General features: G+C 36.5%; 1 protein-coding gene across 1 annotated transcript in view; it reads left to right on the top strand.

Annotated features, from left to right (window-relative positions):
• The window catches only part of CACNA2D3 (calcium voltage-gated channel auxiliary subunit alpha2delta 3), a 471854-nt gene that overhangs the window by 354031 nt on the left and 102702 nt on the right, over positions 1–15121 (top strand). Inside the window, exon 18 of the mRNA XM_075159074.1 lies at positions 11344–11427. Within this exon, the coding sequence (XP_075015175.1) occupies positions 11344–11427 (84 nt within the window). The remainder of the gene's footprint in view (positions 1–11343; positions 11428–15121) is intronic.

Genomic DNA, 15121 nt, shown 5'->3' with positions numbered 1-15121 from the left:
TTAGAAGTAGGTCTTACATTATGAATATGGAAAGCAGAAGCTCCTGATCTATTTTTTTTCTTTTCCATTTCTTACTTTGTGTAATAATTTGTGATTGTGTTATCTCATTGATATCTCAATCACAATAAACAACCAATATTTTCAGTCTTCTGTAATGTTTTTCTACTCTTACTTTTCTGCATTTTGGCATTTTGTTCTCATGTTCTCTGTATTTTTCTGACCTCTTATTTATCCGTTCTTCCATGTTCTTTCCTTTTCTGACTGAGGTTGTCGCTGAGCTTTATTTGGTAACCATAGCAGAGAAGAGGCAGCAATAGGGGCTGTACAAAACCTCCTTAGAGCACCTGGATTATATACAAAGATTTTTAATGCAGGTCTCTTCCGCTGCATCTTCACTGCTTTGTTACCTCAGGTAGCTTGTCCATGTCAAGTGACTATTTGTGTAATTCTGCTTTTATCTCACATCCAGCTGCACCATAGACATAACCTAAAAATTGCTTAAAAGAGCCAAAGTTACAAGCACACTGACTAGATCTACAATTTGACTGTCATAGCATTCTGTATCTTTTCCTACAATTTGCTATTTGAAAATTTATATTAGACTAGTTATGTTAATTCACCTCTGGTTAAAATGCTGAAATAAATGCTGTTGTACTTTAATGTAAACTTTTTATATTAAACTTTTTTTTTTTGGTGGGAAATGCCAGTGTGGAGAGAAGTTGTCTTCAGAATTTTTAGCTGTTGCAATGGAAAATGTAATAGGGGATTGTTCTTAGTTCATGATTGGCCACTACCTTCAGAATATTTTTTCTTATCTCTGTATGTGTTAAAATCCATGTGGTTTTTTGAATATCCCATTCTAAATTGGGTATAAATGCATTGGTTTTTATAGCATTCCCCAATTTTCATAATACTAAAATTATGACTTGGTCTTGATTCCTAAAAATGCTTTTGAAATCTTGAGGTATCACAGCTACATCTGACAAGGCATAGGAATATATATTTGAAAGTTCCCTGTCTACTTTGCGAGAGTTTGACAACACATGCATTTGCTGTACTGTCCCTTTTTCTTCTGGCAAATTACTTCCTTCAAAAATATTAGTATTTATTCATTACAGAATAGATATTTTAATAAACAGAAGGTAATGAAATCCAGGATCAGTGGATAGCTTTAAGTTAGACTGACAAAGGGTGTTATCCTCTTTCCTTATTTCTGTTGTGGTGGCATGTTTTAATGAGACAAAAGGTGGTTTTCTGTTACTATCCCTTGTCCCAGTGTACATCTTGAAGGCACTTACTTCATTACCTTATACAACAGCCTCTCTTTTTAAAATCAAAATGTTGGGCAGTAGCCCATAAGCTGTCAACTACAGGGAACTCATTGTGATATATTCATGGTCTGTTCATTTCATTTTTTTGGAAGAGTCATTTTTACCTCTGGGTTCTGTCAGTAGTGCGTAATGGGAGTCTTCTGTTGACTTCAGTGGAGTTTTTGAGAGTGAAGTGATTGCTGGCTTGGGCCCTTAGATTAATATTGCAGGCCGAATCCTGATACCATTGTAACTAGTGGCAAAACATTCCATGAAATTTGTGACAATAAGTATGTGAAAATAGGCATGTAGGACTGGAATTAGATAGTTCACCGAAGATATTATCTAAAATTATTTGGATGGGTTAGAGTTTACATTCAAGTTACATCAATTGCTGGTTGTATTAACCACGCTGGTTTATATTGTTATTATATTTTCCTGTGGTGATGTAAAGCTAGAATATTACTAGACTCCTGAGTTACTAGCCCCAGCGGCCGTATCTGTTAGTTCTGAAGCTGACATACTGCTTTTTAAGGAATTGTCTTGTGGGACACTGAGCAGACAGGCAGGATAGCAAACAGCCACTGAGGAAGAGTGCTTCCTGTTGCACCAGATTTTTATCTTATGCTGACCGGTATATTTAATCATTAAGCTGGCTACATTTTTGTGCTGATTATCCTATTGGGTTTATGTTTAAAAATGTTTTTCTTGGAGATTTCCTCTCTTGTTTCTTCTGCTTTTTTTTGAATAAACTTGGCTCTCAGTTGGGATGACTGGTTGCGTGCTCATAGGCAGCTGGTCGGAGTAATTGAAGGAAGAGGAGGAAAGTACTTTCTAGACACTTCGAAGGTACTTGTGGAGGTTTATGACAGTTGCTGAAGTAGCTCCCAGCCTTCCAGCTTGGTGCTGGCTGGAAGTTTTCACGAGTGACTGTTGCCATAGAGGGACCGGAAAGAACTTTTGGTTACACTCTTCTTTAAAAGATGTTACTAGAGCCCTGAGTCTTGACAAACAACAAATCAGGATAATCGGGGAATAAGGAACCCCTTGGAAATTCCTTTTGGAGAATAAACAGGGATAGGTTGTGAGGCTGCGCCAATTAAATGACTGAGTGTAAATTACCCGTATGTTTCACATACACAGAAACTCTGGTTTTATCTCCCTTCCTTTCGCTGCCCTTTTCTTCCCCATCCACCTTCGGCCGTGCCGTCCCTTTCTCCCGGCGCTGACCGGCTGTCCTGTCCGTCACCTTCCCCAGGCGCTGCCGACACCGCTCCCGGAGCGGGCCCCGAAGCCGGGCCCTCGCGGCGGGGCCCGGCACAGGCAGCGTCCCCCGCCGGCTCCCGCGGGCCCGGGCGGCGCGGAGGGCGGGGCGGGCGGAGCCGCCCGCGGCTGCGGTGCGGGCCAGCCGCCATGCGGTGGCGCCCCAGCACCGCCGAGGGCGCGCCGGGGCGCGGGGGCGGCTCCCGCCGCGCCGCCGGAGGGAGGGGCGCTGCTGCGCGGCGGCGGGAGCGCGGGGCGGGCCGCGGGTCCGGCGGCAGAAACTCGCCTCAGCTGGAATTTAAATGAAAAAATGCCTTCGCCATCTTTCTGCTGTATTTCAAAGCCTTTTTTTTTTAGTTACGTAGCGGATGAGTACGGTTTAAATGTTTTTACACGTTATAGCTTTTTAGGGTGCATTTCCTATCAAAAATACTGCAGTGGTAACTCAAGAATCTATAGCTGATGGTAATGATATTTCAATTTTTTTTAACATTGCTGTATCACAATGCTCCTATATGCTGCATTTTGATTAAAAGCCTATATTTTTACAGAGTAATATTCTATTTCCCACGAGAGAGTATTTTAAATTGTGTGATGTAATTTTGAATTTTATATTTAGTTTAAAACCACGACTTACTCTTTAGAAAAAAATGAATTGTTTGAGAGTGCAAAAGTGAGTTTTGAGATTTTCAAGGCAGTAACTTGGTTTCTGAGGCTCCTTACACATGCTTGAAATGTGTACATGAGGACAAAGTTTTTCTCAGCAACAGTTATGTCAGATTTAATTGCTTGCTTTTCAGTATTCTGTTAGCACTGGCAGTGTACTAGGTGTTACTCCATTAAATTTTAAAATGCAAAATATGTTATGATAATGTTACAGTTTGCCAAATAAATGAGCTTACTGAATGTAAAGGAAGAGTAATAAAGAAGTGATACATACTTTTTACATACACTTAAAAACAACCACCATATTAATTGTGGCTGATCGCTCGTTACTCTGTCATTGTGTAGTCTGTTAAATGTTGGTGCCAGGAGAAAACTGCTTTCTTAGTGGGATTACAGAGAAATTAAGGAATGCCACTGAAAGATTAGCGTCTGCCGTAGTCGCAGATTGACACCTTTGTGAATCTTATCTGGTGTTAGGGGTTTGCACTGTTGTCTCTCAGTCCTAATATTTGTGTGGTTTTCAACGAATAATAGCAAGATTGCTAGGAGGTTTTGTGAAGTCTGTGGATTTTTTGATTCATAGTTGGCGATGGAATTTGTATTTTTGTTCAGGGAGTGAAGAGGGATTTTGTTTTCAGTAGTTACTAGGTTCTTTTAGGGTAGAATACTCGAAGTTCCTGAACAAGGAGCTCAAGTTTCTTGATTAAATAAAATATGCATTTAAAGACAAATGCATATGTTATGGAATCAAATTGCATCTTTTGTTCAGATTCTACCATTTTTTTGATAAATGTAAGATTAAGAATGTGACTTATGAATTAATCTAATAACATCCATGATGACTAAGGATTTTGTCATATTTCTGAGTTTAAATCAAAATCCTCTATCTCCCTGGGAAGATTGAGGCATATATTCATACTTTCAGTATAAGCTCTGGAAGGATAGTAATGGTGATTTTTTCGAATAGCTATATGTGAATGCTCTTTTTATCACTGTAAATCAATTCAATTGATACATTGCTTTCTTTAAAATGATGCACATCTTTATTTAATTTGATCAGTCTTAATAGGGAAAGTTACACATAGAAATCAAAGCCCATGTATATATCGCAATACCCTCACCGAAATATATTGGTCGTTTAGCTACCTGAGTAAGTTACCTTTTTAAGCTTAGAATCTTGACTGTCACGATATATCGTAGGAAGCTAAAGGACCTGGAGTATTTAAAGATTGCTAGATTGGTATTAAGTTTTTTGTAGCTGTAAATTCTGGGAAAATTTGTTTCTCCTAATATAGAAAAACAGAGAAATCCAGGTCTCAGGGGAAACATTAATGCCCCACTTAAGCAGTGTTAGCCTTTCATAAGCAGCAAATCTCATTTCTCTCTGGGGAGTCCCGCCTGGAACGTAAGATAACCTACACTTACCCTTGCTGTATTCAGCGACTCCATAAAACTCTACAGCTGTAGCTGACAGCAGAATATTTAAATGATTTGAACAGTGTAAATGCATCACGTTCATTTAAATAACTGAAGAATTCAATCACTTGAATGCCAATGATTATTCCTATTGGAGTTTACATTTCAAAAAAGACAGCCCATCTGAATCCCTGTGAGAGCATTAAATTGCTATCTAATTAGAAGTGCAAAATTACATATATTTAAAAGATAATTAAAGGTTTGAAGGCTGTTGAATAGCTGGTTGTACATATAAATGAATCACTGAAAATTTGTTAGCAATATGTGAAGCTTTCTTTTATTCTTTGCTTTCAGCTTTGAAGTTAGGTATAACTGAGCTCATGGGTTTAAGTCTGGTAGTATTAAGATAAAGGCAGATGTTTTTAATTATTTCTACTCAAACCCCAAATAATTACAAGCAGCTGCCAGTTTTACATAATCCCAAATGATAAGGTCCTGAGAATGCAAATAAAATCCTAAATAGAGGGGTTGTTTTTTTCAGTGGAGTAAATCACATACATGTCGCATTGCTAATCAACTGCAATCCACCTGAAAATGGGAGCTCAGCCGAGGTACTCTTTGTCCAGTGTGTAGGTGTGTGACTTAAAACTGTTTTTTGTATTTGCTTTTACCTTACCCTGTATATTTCCATATTTTGTTTCATCAATTTAAACATTACTGCACCATTTGTAATGCAAACACATGTTATAAGTGTAAGTAGACAGAGTAATTTAAATACACGTGGCATGAGAATTTTCTTCCATTACTTTGGTGGAGGGTTCTTCTGTGTACATGGTACATCTAATTGTTCCTACTTTTTCTTTGCTTGGAAACTTAGAATTGCACTATTCTCTTTTCCCTAGCAAATGACATGGCTCCTGTTGTCAGCTTTTCTCTGCAGTATTTCTACAAATTTTATAGTGTGGCAGTTTTTCACTGCCATCTGGCATGAAAAATCAGTCCAAAACAACTGGTTTTTACTGCCAACCATAACCTAGGAACTTCTGGATTAACATCTTAAATAATAGGCTTGTCATGAAAGTCTCTCTTTGGAAAGGGAAGTGTTCTTCCTGTTTTCCTAAGAAAATCAATATGTTACCTTTTTAATATTAAAATACGGAGCTTTGTATAGAAAGCAACTTTGGTTTTGAGTGGACACCTATGAGTGTTCTACAAATTCAAGATTAAGTGCAGATCAATAAAAGATCATTTGAGGCCGCAAGCTAGATGCAAATCATGAAATAAAAGTATCACAAAAGACAAATCAAAATCATATGTGCAAGAAAAAAAAAAATCCAAACGAAGTAAAGAGCTTAAAAGCCAAGCAGTAGTGATTTACATTGAGATAGGATGCTGCTTCACATGTATCCCCAGGCAGAATGTTCTGGAGCTATGTAGCACATGGTGAATGAAGGCTCAGTCACTGTGGGTGATGTTATGTAAAGAGGTGAAGCAGTGAACGGAATTTTTCACTACTGGTTTTTTGTTTGGTTTTTTGGTAGGTTTTTTTTTTTTTAAATATCAGAGTATGAATCAGTCTATTGAAGTGATCTCTTCCCCTGTCTTCTCACGACCTTCCACTGTATTTTCCATCATCTTGTCTTTGTCCCATAGTATTTAAACTCCAAGCATTTTATGATAGAAGTATTATTTTATTAATGGACTAATGTTGAAGGATTTAATCCATATTTAAAGGAATTTGCAATTTGGAATTATTACAATCCTTGCTGAAAAATAGTAAGGAAGTGGCCCGCTGCCCTTCCTTTCTGTGCACATTTACATAGCAGAGTGACATGGCTCTTTCTGGAGAAGTGCCTCACTCAGGGACGTACCCCCTTTGCAGCCAGGAAAGGAAGCAGCAATATGCTCCTGCCTTACTCTGTGCAAAAAGCAAAGACGACACATTTGAAGGACTGGTGACAGATGATTCTGCTCCTAAAGTTGGTGTAAACCGAGCTTTCCCCTTGCACAGTCACCTCAATGAGGAATAGTGTGACTCGGTAGCATTTATGCTCGGATGGATAGCTGTAAAGGTCTCGGTATCAGCCGTTGCATTGACCATGTAAAGTCAGGTTCAATGCAGTTTCCATTCAAACAGCTGCAGGCTTTGCATTATGTCAATCAGAGCTACGCTAGACGATAAATAAGTGGTAACATTAGTGTCCAGACTCTTAGAGAAGGGAGGTAGCTGAATAACTGGATAGACCAGGGAATTGCAATAATGACAGTGTATCCAGTCTGTGTCTGTTTATTTAAAACTATATGGAAAAGTGTGTAATGTTAGTTAATGATGCTTTTCCTCTGATGTTTGCTCATTCAGCCTTTCCTATCAAACTTTGTAGACAAGATACCTTTATAGGATGGCTTAATGTTAGTTACAGTTATACATGCGATTGTATTGTGTATTTAATTATGTAGAATTCGAGCTCAGCAAAACATATTTGCATATGTTCAAGTTTGTCTCCTCTAAACAAAAAAATTGGGATCATTCTCAAATCCTGTTTAGAATAATACATTATCCTAATTTTGAAGTACTAATCCAAAAAGATGAAACTTAATCAATTGATGCTACATTTTAAATTTAAAATTGGGGGAGTTTATTTAGTTTGTGATTCCTAGCTTTTGTACATAGGATAGTAGTTTGGCAAGGAAGAGCTTTCCCTTGAAATTATTTTACCTCTCCAGCTTTTGGTTGGTGTTTAGTAGATACTTTCTTGCTATAATATTTTCTCACAGATGATTCCACAACTGTGGCTAAGCAAGTTCGCTAAAATCTGTTGACACTTCTGAGGCTGCTATCACAACAACTTACTCTCTTCTACCTCCCCATTATCCAGATGGAGCATGTCTGCGAAATTCCAATCACCTTAGACCCAAGGCTTGCAGCTGTTAAAATGTAGCTTGCTCCCTCCATGATCAGATTGCTACACTCTGACTTTATAAACACGTGGCAGGTCATATTCAATGCAGATGGTTTGGGACTGCTCGTGTTAAAAAAAAATTAAATAAATAAAATATCAAAGCAAAGAGTTTAATAATGGCACATGTAAATGGTTGTATACGGGGTGGTGAAAAAATGTGATTCAGTCTTTAAACAGTACACGTCACATGTTGTTTGAATCATCCAGTGCTATAAGAGTTTGGCCAAGCCTCAAATAAAAGATACTGAGTAAGATAAAGCTCATTCTGATTACCAAACAAAATCATTTCCTGTGTTCTTTCCACAAACAAAAATATGTTGGAGCTATCATGTAGTTTTGAGCAGACTAAAAGATTCTTATATTGCAGTCCAGATATTTAAAAATTTTCAGTATCTTTTTTTTTTTTTTCCTAGGGGTTAACTACTATATAATATCACCACACATTTTATACTGGCCAAAGTAGATTAACAGCACACAGTTTAAATATAGCTCTTTTCCTCATGCACTTAAATCAGAGTAATTTGTAGAGCTCCTAGTTTCTATCTTTCCCAGTGGGTCCCTTAATAATCTGTTTCAATGCTTTATAGTAATCTTGCAGATGGGTTTGGCTTCAGCCTTCAATCAGTATTTTATACTTCACCCAGGAGTCTCAGAGATAAAAAGTTAGATTAGGTTTGCTACCAGAGAAAAATACATAAATGAATGCCTTTTTTAAAAGCTGGTGAATATCTTCTATGTCCATGAATAACTTTTACTAAGAAATTAGTTAAGCGATAAAACTAGAAAGAAGCTACAGAAGAATGGCCAATTGAACAGTAGTGTTGTGAAGTATTTTATATTTGATCTACTTGCATTTATGTTTTAGACCCTAGTTACATAAGCATAAAGATATGTAAATTTACTGCTGGGAATAAGGTAGTATCTTCATGAAGATTAGATTTTTAATTATTTGTACAGATGTACAAATATTTGTTATTTTTTGGTATCCTGTCCTTGCTGGAAGTTGGTTTTTGTTTTCTCTGCCATCCTTTTCTGAACTATAACATAAATCTACTCTTCACTTATTGAATTCCTGTATAGGCAATTAAACAGTAGCCCCTAAAATGTAAGAGCTGAATGAGGGGTTGGGCATCTCAATACTTTATTAGTTCCTGTCCTAAATGTGTTTAAGAACTGCACTTCCACTTCCTTCAAGTGCTTATAGAGCCTAACCCTTGCTTGAGCATTGGGATTTTGGCTTTGTTTCTGCTTATCTGAATTTTTAAGACATGAATGCTTCCAATTCTGGCTTTGCTGCAGAACTTTGAATGTTTTATGCAGCTCTTCATTTGACTGCTTTTGGATTTTGTTTTTGCTCTTTGAGTGCAAGGTGTGGAATCAATATGATTAAAATAAATACAAAACCCATAATCAATATGATGCAAATGGTTTGCCGTATGTTTGAAGCCTGCTTCTGCTGTCAGACGCACAAGATCAACTCCTATTGTCATAAGTAAGGATCTGCATATGTGTCTGAGAATGCAGTATAGCCCAGAAGCTCTTCAACATCTGTGAGTAAGGATGTAATTAAACATTGGAACCAGTACAGGAGCTGTTTGCTCTACTCAAATGACCCCCACTAACTTCTATGTAACACTTTTCAGCTCTCAGTATTTCAGAGCTTGACTGTAACCATTTCTATACTAGAATGACTAAATCAGATCAAAGATTTGCTTGGTTAATTGGTGCAGCCACAGAGAGTAGACATAGTTACTTCTTGTAAAGATTAAAGATAATATTGATGTAGCTGCAGCCATAACGAAAGGCTTGCAAAACATAGCTACAAAAATCAAGCCCTGCTAATGAACTGGACGTTATTCTCTCATATTTTACTCTTGTGAGATTTAACTCTATTTGCTGCAAATTTTGTACTTCAGTATTTGGGTATAGTTATCTCTTTTGCTATCAGAGTTGTCACATAGCAAGAATTAATCATAGCACTGAGCTGCGTGAATTCACAGTCTAGTGTATAAGCATGTGCTGAAAGCAGAAATTCTTTACATCTCTCTACCCATCTGAATAGCATTAGCCCAGAAGTAGATAACCTTGTTGTTACAAGAAATGGTGTCTTCTAGCAGAGGGGCAAGAGAGCACATGAAAGTACTCTTCAATTTTATCTGCATGAATTCTCAGAACTTAGTCTAAGATTTACACCAACAGAGTTGCTAGGATTTTTTGTTATTCAAAAGAAGAATGAGAATTGATTCAGGATTTTATCCCACATAGTCTCCCAAAAGAATCATCTGTAGAAATAATTGGACTATCCATTGGACTATTTTGAGCAAAAATTAAAGAGACTCAGTGAAGCCTGTGCAAGAAGAAACTTTACTTCTTCTTACAGAAGAAACTTTACTACCAATATCTCTAAATCTCTTTGGATTATGATCCAGTAGTCAATATTTTTTAAAGTTTGCTGTTCTTCAGTAAGATTTTGTCATGCCTATTTTTAAATACTGTGGTCTACAAAAGCAACTGAGGGATTCAAATGAGGATCTTTTAATTTAGAGAGGAAAAGGTCAGGATGGAAATAACCTTCTTAATGCTCAGAGAGCAAGTTTTTTTCCTTGGCCTCTCTAGTCTTTCTGTAATCTGCAGAATGTGATTGAAAGTTCCTGCAAAACTGACCCCAGTGATGAATTGGCTGTCTCAAGCACTGACAGGTTTGGTTTATGGTATAGTTGGTCCTGCCCTGAGGGAGGAGAATCAACTATATATACTGCCTTACAGATATATTTCCTATCCTTCTATGATGCTATTGTTGGGGAGTCACAAAAGCAATTTGGGGATTTTTCACAGCATCCCGATGTCTCCCGTCATATTTCATAGAAAGGCTTGTGGTTTTCCTTCCCACTTATATCCATCATAAAAGATAAGAGATCAGATTTCACATTATGCTGATCCTCTCCCAAATTTATTTTTTTTCAAATATATTCTTATAATTTTTCTTAACCAGTTAGGTTCTTTATTCACATATCTTCCTAAATACTTTTTTCTTCTTCCACCGAGCAAGGTTTTTGTTCTTACACTAGTAGGCTCTCTGATTTTGAATGTTCAGCAGAGGGCAGAATTTCCTACATTATAAACACCTCGGTGTCAAATCAATTTGTCACTAGAATGTTTATTTTAAATGTGCGATTTACAGTGTAACAGTGAAGACTGATAAAAAACTATAAATTGTCATTATTAGTATATTACTCTTCCCCCATGAAGTTGTAGATAAAATGTAGTATCAGCAAATGTTAACACCATACTTCCCAAGACTTGCATCTTATCTTGTTTAAAGAGAAATGGGTAAACATTTTGTTGATAAGATTATAGTAAATATAACTTCCTGTACAGCTGAAAGAGCTAGTTTGAGACATTTAACATAAACTACAAGATCAAGGTCTCATGTATTTTCCATATGGGGAGAAGAAGGTACACTGCTGAGTTTGACTTCCCAGTGTGTCCGCCAACAAAAGCTTTGTATCATGGCAAGAGATCATGCAAATAATCGTGCGATGTAGGTTTTTAGTTCACAGACAACATTTATGCAGCAATATGGTGCACTTTGTATGAATTAAGCTACCAACTGTTATGTGTATTGCATACAATCAGCAAGCATCCAGCAAATTTTTAAAATCTTCTGATACAAATTCTTTGTGCAAATAAAACAGGATGTGCCAAATATTTCATCTTTTTTATGCCAGTATGAAGAGGGGAAGAAACGAAGAAAGCCCAACTACAGTAGTGTGGATCTTTCTGAGGTCGAGTGGGAAGACAGAGATGATGTGGTAAGTGATGTGTTTTAAAACCCTGTCAGAAGACATTGTTGCATCCCACTACTGTACCTGGAAACTGTTCCAAGTAGTCATCAGAGAGGCCACCTGACTGCTCTCAGGAAGGGAAGGACAATAGCCCCTTTTACTTCATTCAGAATTTTGTAACTGGTTTGTATTGATTCTTCCTTACATATGCATATACCACAAACACAGACTGTTTGTATCTTTGGTAAAACTTCACCGTTGCATTCTCCGTGCATCCCATTGTGTATTTTTGCTGGATAGCAAATGTAGTGCTAGAGAAGGGAATAGAATATCTCTTTAGGGCTGGCCCAGACAACTGCTGAAACTCAGAAATGAAGGAATGAGTTTAAATTCTCTCCATGAGATCCCTCTTTCCTTAATGGAAGTAATGAGAGCTGTTTTCCTTAATGTACGAAATCAAAAAACATCAGACGAATAAACAAAATTGGATTCTTTGACCTCTGTTCAGAGCACAGATTCACTCCAAACTTAATTTCAGACATATGGGTAGCTGCAGAAGCATGTGTTCTATGTCTATCAGCTGTTATGCACACAATCCTTTCCGTTAAACTCATTTTTCAGTGCTCCATCTACTCTGTAGTTCACTCTTTATCTTATTCTTTCTTACCTTGCAGGCTTAGCCTTTTCTGCAGTACTGTATCAAAAGCTTTCCTTATGTCCATGGCTTAACCTTTGCCTGGTCTTTCTGTTACTTCCTCAATAAATCTGATTTGTTAGGCATGATTCTTTTGTGTGAATCCGTGCTGACTGTCCTTAATTAAATCGTAACTTTCCAGGTGTTCCCCTTTCTGTCCTGTAATTTAGTTTTTCCCATAAGTTCCCTACTGCCAAAGTCACGCCTGCATGTCTGTATTTTTCATAGATGTCTCCTCTATCCCTTCTCAAATATCAGTACTGTGTTAGCTTCTCTCAAGTCCTTCATACCTCTACTTTTCCAGAGAGGTTTTGAGTATATCCACTGAAGGTTCCCATATTTACTTTGTCACGTCCTTCTGAAATCTGGGATAGATCACGTACAACTGCCCCTGGAGTCTTGTCAGTCTTCAGATGTACTAATTTCTTGATCCCTGTTCTGACATAAGTCTATATTTTCTTTCTCCCTTACAAAATATGTATCTTGCATTCCTCTCTCTCTCCACCCCGTTGTGAATAGTGAAACAGTTCATTTATGTTTTAAGCAATGTCTGTTTCATCAGGTGATAGATTGTCCTCATAGGAGGCCATCTTACTTCCTTATTTAAAGTTTTGTGTTGGAGAGCACACTCAAGCTTTTTTTAATGTTTCTTGTATAGCTTTGTGCATTTTTCTATGCATACACGATTTAAGGTTTCCTCGTTAGATTTTCATGTACTGTAGCAGCCTTCTGCAATCTTGGCAATCGCATTGACTTCATATTTATACCTTGACTTTTCTCTTATCTTTGATCATGTATTACTCAACCAGTTCCTCTGCAAATGACCTTTTAAAATTGCCTCTCTCCTTTCAAATGTTATTGCTGTAGTTAAGTAAAGCTTTTAAACCTTCATGATTTTTTTTTCTTATTATTTCTCTTTGGTTTGGGTTTTTTTTCCCCTTCCTTTTTATTTCTTCCAATACTTTCTCTGCTTAATTTTTACAGTTTTAATCCCATGTTTTTAATCATATCTTAGTAGAAATTCAGTAGTTCTGTTAATATAACATTGAACTATTTCTATGACATTGCAAATTAAGTTTTATTTATAATTGAGATTCTATCTTAATACACATGAAAGCAAAAAGTCCAGATTCAACTCTAAGTATTTCCTTTGTTTGAGACCCCTAAGCTCTGTCACTTTTTCTGAAATTTTCTAGCAAAAATCGAATTTTGTTTATCCGTAGGCTGCAAAAAGTTTTATTTCACATTTTGATGAAAGATACATACATACATTTTATCTGACTCTTTCCCTTTCACCTAAACAAAAAGTTTGTTAAAAAGTATTTTTTAATTGTAACTTAGAAACAAGCAGCCTTTCCAATTGTTTCATCTTTTGAAGGGGAAAAGAAGTTAATCTTCATTACAAATAGACTAAATTGAGCAAAAAGATCTAGGTCCATTGCCCAATATGTAAGAGTAAAAAAAAAAGATAAATCATAAGTGAAATTAATTTTGATAAATATTTAATACATAATAGAAAAAAAATAAATATTCTATTGTAGCTTTGGAGCAGCAGTAAACACAATTTTCAGTACTCATGTATAATACAGGTGTGTTGTAGTGACTTCCTTGAATGATCCCCATCTATCAATGCTAATAATTCACTACTGCATGCCTGAATAAGCAAGCATTCTTTGATAAATAATGCCCCAATAGATAGGTTTTGTAAAACAGCCTACACATCTACTGTTTGATCATTAGTGACCAAGTGTTATCTGAAAAAACAGCAGGTTAAATATTGGAGAAAAAGGTATTAACATTCCAAATGTTGTCGTAATACTTCAGCAATGCCACACACAAGTGGAGACCTTCTTGCAAATATCTAGATAGAAAAAAATGCAATGTCAAACAAATATATCATTACAAGTTTTTTGTGTTTGTGTGAAATAATATGTAAGTCGTTTATGCCATGTTACTAAGACTTTTGGAGGGGCTGATGGTCAGAAATACATATAGAAGAATAAAAGAGAAGGACATATGAAATAAAGTAATACTGGAGTGACAGGCAGAGTCATCATTAGCATTAGAGCTAGAATGAGAATGGAATTTGAAGGAAGTTCTGTAGATTATTGTAATGAAATCCATCTCTCTATGCAGCTTTTCTGATGTGAGGATCCAAATGAATGTCCAAGAAGTGTGTGTATTTTCGTTGATCTTTTGTAATAGGCAATTCCTTAATATTGTTAATTTTGAGTGAAAAAAAGGTAAATATTGTGTAGGAGACTTAAAACTTTGTGAAGTAACTTATTGACTTGAGAGCTACATGAAGCTTTGCTTCACCCAACGCCTTGGATTTGATGTTCTTGATTTTTTCCAAGCTTGGGTAGTAAAGCATTGTTTATTCAACTGTAGAGGGAAAGAATTAATGTATTCATATAGCTGCTTTTAATAACATAGACTACTACTGGTATATTTTTCTCCCATGAAACACTTATGTGGAAGCTGATTAAGACATTTTCTTACTTTTTACCACATTAATTTAATGGTTACATAGTTTTCCAAGAATATAGAATGATCTCATACTATAGCAGTGAAACTGGGTTGTTAGCAATTGATTGGAAGATATTTAGTTGATGGACTAATAGTGCATATGACTCTGAAGAGGTGAAGAAAAAGATTTTCTCTAGTCATCCAATAAGGAAAAGGTGGCAGAACTAAGGTCAGAATTCTTTCCAACATGAAATAGAGTTGGTGTAAATATATATTCATCAGTTCATTTTGCAGGTTAACAGTACCTGCTATCTGCTGTTACTGCATTTTAGTAGAAATAGAACTCTTAGCATCAGCTTATTAAACTTACAGTGTGTTCCAGCAAAGTTTGGGAATACGCAGTACCAAAGACAAGAAGTTTCAATTTGGACAGAAACCTTTTTCTCATTAAATCACTTCTTAAAATTCTTTTATTATAATTTCTAGCTGAATGAAATACTTTTTTCCAAATAAAAAAAGACCATGAATGAATGTTTTGGGGCTTGAAGCCAGCTGAGG

This window comes from Calonectris borealis, chromosome 10 (genome assembly GCF_964195595.1).
Source record: "Calonectris borealis chromosome 10, bCalBor7.hap1.2, whole genome shotgun sequence".
In the NCBI taxonomy this organism is placed as follows: domain Eukaryota; kingdom Metazoa; phylum Chordata; class Aves; order Procellariiformes; family Procellariidae; genus Calonectris; species Calonectris borealis.
The sequence above is the reverse complement of the archived record's forward strand: the minus strand, read 5'-3'. Positions and strand labels throughout refer to the sequence as shown.